Here is a 5,708-nt window from a genome sequence, read left to right as displayed (position 1 = left end):
ATGTTAAAGAGCAACGGAGACAATGGGCATCCTTGCCTGGTTCCTGATCTGAGTGGAAATGATTTCAGTTTACATGTTTACTTTCAAAAAAAAGGTTACAGTGACCCTATTTTCTCCTTATTAAAATTCTTCAGAAGTTGATCTTTGTTTAGTTGTAGATTCAACTTTTACTTCCTAGAACTCAGAGCCTGAATCATCTGCCTGCTGCTTCCTCTTCTGCCAGGACTCTGGGACTCTCCGCACTCCCTCTGTCCTCGCTGCGTGATCACCACCCACAGATCCCGGCAGTCTTCCAAGCTGGCCATAGTCACCACCCTCCCTTGTGAAACATTTGACTCTTCAGGCTGTTATTTACATGGGCTTACAGATGATCCCGTTTGTTAGCGTCAGTCTCTACTGGACAGAGTGTGTCTCCAGAGAATGGACTGTGAGGAGGGACGTGTCTGACTCGCTGACCTCCCACACGCTGCCTTTTTCTGAACATAGTCTGAAATGTGTGTTGATTTTATTCTACACTATGTCCATTGTTCATGTTTTAAAATCATAATTTGAGCAGTTATTTAGCTTTGTGATTATCAAAGCATAGAGAAGGATTCTATAATTCCCCCAAAGTTTAGAAATTATACCAATTAATTGTTTGGTTTGCTGTAAACTGTTTGTGCTTTCCTTCTCCTGATTTTTTTGCCCTCTTCCCCATGGATGTTCAGAACAGAGCACAATGGAAATTGTGTTTATTTTCCTTTGAGTACCATTTTTCAATTTGGAGGACTCAAGTGAAAATTATGACCAATTTTCTAAGATAACTATTGTAAACATGCTGTGTACCAGTTACACTCTGTGTCAAGAACCTGACCAGATGTTGGTTTGGGGCATTTTTGTGCCGTCTCAGTTACGTGTGTCAGCGTGTAATTACACTGTGTGTGTATGCTTCACTGAGAGACGGTGATTGCCCCTCTCTGTCCTGATGGCACTGTACGTTCCTAGCGTGGCCGTCCCTCCTGACTGGCGCCGGCCTGCTGGTCTGGTCCTATCATCAGGCCCATGCTGTGCAGGGCTCCGACCTCACTCACTGCTACTTGGTGCCCGGGTCGTCACACCATCCTCTTGTGTCATAACTGAGACTTTCACTTAGCTCCTGGAGAACGTCTTTTGAATGTGAAATTCTAGTGCTGCAGAAACCATAGCACATGAATTTAGTATAAATATAGTGTTGGGGACGGAACTTTGAAGTTCTAGAAAATTGAACAATGGGGTTTGGAAGTGTTTTAGGAGAAAACGTACACATTTTGTTAATTGGGAAATAGTTTGAGTCATAAAACATAATTTACCCTTTATTATTTTTTTCTGGCTTCCTGTCTTTTTTTAATATGTGGCTGCCACGTGTTTCATGTTGTAAGTGAAGCTGTGGAACGTTTTATCTCATTGACACTTCAGCTTGTGACATGAAAGGTATTATCATCCTCAGTTTTGAATTCTTCTTAATTAAGTGCACTGTGAACAGAATGTTTTCTTTCTCTGCTTTTTTCTTCCTGCATCATAAATGGCTTCCTGGTGTCTTTGTGCCTCATTTATCTGAATCTCTACATTTCTTTAGAGGTTAAGGTTAGGGGCTTTACTGGGGAAACACTATGGGCTCTTAATAGTCACATTTTAAGCTGTGATGGTAAATTGAGTCTAGCAACTTTAAATAAATTGTAGGATAGTTGGAGCAGATTTTTATTTAACATTCAAAAATAGTTTGAAGCATACTGTGAATTTCCCTGGGGGTAATTCTGGCCGAGTGTGCATAGGTGGCGCTGTGGCTCTCTGTAGGCCACATGTCCTCCGGGCCATTAATTTCTTTCACATTTCCCGGCATTTTCTTAGGTTTTTCAAACTATAGAGAAAACCAAATCACCTTCTTACCTGGATATTTGTTAACATTAAACTACAAGCTTCATTTTTAGTTGAAATTTTTTATTGTGAGATAACTAAATATTTTCCATATGTAACAGATGTCGAATAATTCTGCTTGTATTAACAATAAGATCTGTACTAGTATGTTATTGACTCATGCATAGGAGATTTTGGAAAGATGCTTAGGGAAGCTGACAGCACTCCCACAGGTCTGGAAGAGGTGATGCTGAGGATTTACTTTGGTGCTGTGAAATTTAATAAGATACCAAGTTGGGTTTCTAATGATAACCAATAAATGTAGTCTTAACAAAATATAGCAACTATGTGCCCTTTACAAACTTTCAGGTTTGCTTGCTTGAATTTTTAAAAAATATTTTAATATTTTGGGATAGGTAAAATGAACTTAATATTAAAAGTAAGAAAGTAGGCAGCACCTGTGGCCCAAAAGAGTAAGGCACTGGCCCCATATGCTGGAGGTGGCAGGTTCAAACCCAGCCCTGGCCAAAAACTGCAAAAAAAAAAAAAAAAGTAAGAAAGTAGTGTTACCTTTCCCTCTGTCCTTAACAACCATTTCCCTAACCATGTGTAAACTCACATAGTGGGCTTAGGAAGACAAATACTGTTAGCCTGGCGGCAGCTCCTTAAAATAATGGCTGGGTTATCGCATTGTCGACTGTGTACGAGTGACAAGGTGTTGAGTAGGAAACTCACATGCTTCACCTTCCCTCGCTCACAGTCAGCCTGTTGCAGGTTGTCAGTCCTGTCCTGTCCACGGGAGTGTGATCTATGGACCCCAGGGGCCTGGGGTTCCAACTGGGTGCGTCTGTTTGTGGCAGGGTCTATATGGGTGCCGTCTATATGGGACCAGGCCTTGGATTTGCACAGTGGACCTGGACTTGTTGCTCTCAATGTCTGGCCCAGAGCCAGGTACAATCACAGAATTTCCATTTGAGCCATTACAAACGAGAAACAGCTCCTGCTTTTATAACTCATTAACGGGAAAGTGGCCATTTAAAATAATTATTTTCTATTTTGAGCCCTTAAGAAAAAAGTTATTTTAACTTTGTTTCTAAAAGCTTAAAAAATACTTTTGATCTTTAAGTAGTATGATTATATTCCAACTAAATTTAATTAAAAATAAACAAATTATAACAAAAGGTAAACATTTCAGCATTTAGCAAAATGAAGTAGGAAATTAAGGAGAGTATCCTGTGATCTGTATCGATTGGTGCTAGGAGCAGTAGAGAATTAGACCTGGAAAGGGGTAGCACAGCAGACACCCAGGTGGCCTCTGTGGGCTCTGCTTTTCAGGCAGTCTGAGCCCTGGGTGCAGAGGGAGGTACTGGCATGGGGCCCAGCGGGCTGCCCACTGGCTGTTTGGTCCCTGCAGATCCATTACTTCTGTAGATTCTGAACGGCACCCTGCATGTGCAGCACTGGGGGCACAGCTGTGTGGGCAGCTTCCTGGTCCTGCTCGTCTCATGTTTAAAGCACACTCTGACGTCTCTTCTGTTTCCCCAACCTGTGTTCATTCCTAGGGTTTGTCGTCCATAGGCGATTCCAAAACAGCAGCTCCAGACAGACCAAATGGGTGAAAGGGTGGAAGTTTTGCTTCTGAGATGAGTGCTTGGCAGTGGATAGTGTTTATTTAATAATGGCTTTTTTATTTAGATATTTTAAAAAATCAGAACTAAGCTTATTTTATTATCTTTATTTTGATGGTTTGGTGTAACCTGTATTTGTCTTATTTTTTAGGGTTCAGGATAAGTTGAAGGTGCTGAATTTTACAACCATTCCTGTCTATCTCCCAGAAATCACGATTGGCGCTCACCAGAGTGACCGAGTCTTCCGGGAATTCCATGAGGTAAGACCCTGATATGTGGGAGGCAAGCCAGTGGACAGGTCTGTAGCAGTGGGACAGTCACTTCCGTAAGGGGGTTGTGGTTGCTGTGTTTTGTTTATTCTAGTGAAGGAATTTCTTTGGCATGGACACAGGCCGCTTCTTCTGCTTAACTCCTGCATGCACAGCCCATGAGCTCCTCAGGCATCAGGCAGAGCAGAGATGCTTCTGTTGCCACAGTGGTGGTCTTCCTCAGCCAAGTCGTACTAACACAAAGACGTTTTCTATTCTTTAGCTGTTATAAATGTATTCGCTTTCAAGTTTTACTCCTGGTGTATCTTAGTCTTTACGACACCCCTGCTTCTCTTTCTGCATAGGGTCCTCAGGCCGTGTGGGAGAGTGTGGGGAGGGGGCAGGGCTGGCAGTGATGACAGAAGCTGGGAGGGTGAACTATTTCTCTGCTCCTCTGATCTCATCTCCACACCTTCTTAGTGAATTATTTGTTCTTACCATGGTATGCAGAGTCATCTCAGCAGGACTCCCTTAAATAGAGGACATTTGTAAGTACCATGGAGCAAGAGGAACACAGTCAATTCTGTATCGGTTGTGGCTTTGGTTTGTTTATTGCAAATGTGTGAAACAATTGTCTCTAAATCAGAATTCTGAGCTATGCTTTCAACATGTAAATGAGTGTAAATTTGACCTGGGTTCTTTTGCTGATGCTCTGAGTTGATATTTGCCTGTTCTCCGGGTGCTGATCTGACGTTTGAGGACAGCCTCTTACTTTCTCTCTTACTTGAGGTACTTGGCATTTCATTTTCAGTTTGGGTTGTTTTAAAAGTGGCTTTATTTGGTGTAGAAATTTGGGCAAAAACCCACCATGAAGATGTCATACAGTGGTTCCCAGGGTTGACAGCTGTGCCTGCATCTTCCTATCCTCGGATGTGGGTGTGTGTGTGTGTCACGCTGTGTCTCCTTCCTGGTGCGGCCTGCAGCCCTGCAGCTTGCTGGGCATCGGGAACTGAGCCAGCTCTGCACTGCGCCTGGTGCCCTGCTGGCTGCTCTCATGGGGCCAGAAAACTTGCACTTGGTAATTGTTCCTATTCTGCTCTGATGAGTCGCCGGGTCCTGTTGTGTCTTTCTTGCCCATGGCTTATTTTCTTCTGTACGTGGTCACAGTACCTGCCTTAGTCCAGGCTGCTACCTTCTTAGCTAAGCCCTGCAGGGTTTCTACTGAAAAGCAAACTCACGTGTCAGTCCTGAGGTGAGGCCCTCCTCTGGTGGGACAGGTGTGAGAGCCACCACCCACAGTTGGTGGATTTGTGCCTCTTTTTGGTTGTCCGACTTTGCTTCATCTATGTGTAGAGGATGAAGGATGTGCACAGATTTAGAATTGTTACCGTGTTTCCCGAAAATAAGACCCACCCAAAAAATAAGCCCTAGCAGGATTTCTATGCATTTGTTAAATATAAGCCCTATCCCAATAAAAAGACCTAGTGATGGGCGTGGCTATGCAGATATGCTGCATAGCCGCGCCATGCATTTCAGTGCGGAGTGGTAAGGAAGACTGGAATACGCCCTGACAATAAGCCCTAGCGTGTCTTCTTGAGAAAAAATAAATAGAAGACAGTGTCTTGTTTTCGGGGCAACACGGTATGTTAGTAGAGTTTCTCTTTGAACATTACACCTTCTTCCTCTGTGTCTTTAGTAATGGTTCTCACCTTAACATTTACTTTACTCAGTATTTACATAGCTTCCGACTTTCTTTTGGTTAGTACTTGCATGGTGTAGCTGTTCTATTTCTTTTAATTTTAACCTTTCTGTATATTTGTATTTAATGTGGGTACTTTATAACCTGCAAATAGGGGTTTTTTGGTCAGTGTGAGTTATTTGGAATGTTAATCTGTTCACATTTAATGCAGTTACTGAAACTGATACATTTGCATTTATTTTTTTTTTCTTTTTTTTTTTT

The 5,708-nt window shown here is 42.5% G+C and overlaps 1 protein-coding gene across 2 annotated transcripts in view; it reads left to right on the top strand.

Annotated features, from left to right (window-relative positions):
• NDUFA10 (NADH:ubiquinone oxidoreductase subunit A10) overlaps positions 1-5,708 on the top strand; it is a 64,048-nt gene that overhangs the window by 32,990 nt on the left and 25,350 nt on the right. For both annotated transcript variants that reach the window (XM_023518260.1, XM_003798244.3), the window contains exon 9: positions 3,652-3,760. In XM_023518260.1, coding sequence (XP_023374028.1) covers positions 3,652-3,760 — 109 coding nt within the window. The remainder of the gene's footprint in view (positions 1-3,651; positions 3,761-5,708) is intronic.

Source organism: Otolemur garnettii, unplaced genomic scaffold (genome assembly GCF_000181295.1).
Source record: "Otolemur garnettii isolate 467f Iridium unplaced genomic scaffold, OtoGar3 scaffold00133, whole genome shotgun sequence".
NCBI classification, from domain to species: Eukaryota; Metazoa; Chordata; class Mammalia; order Primates; family Galagidae; genus Otolemur; species Otolemur garnettii.
This window is presented reverse-complemented; position numbering and strand designations above follow the sequence as displayed.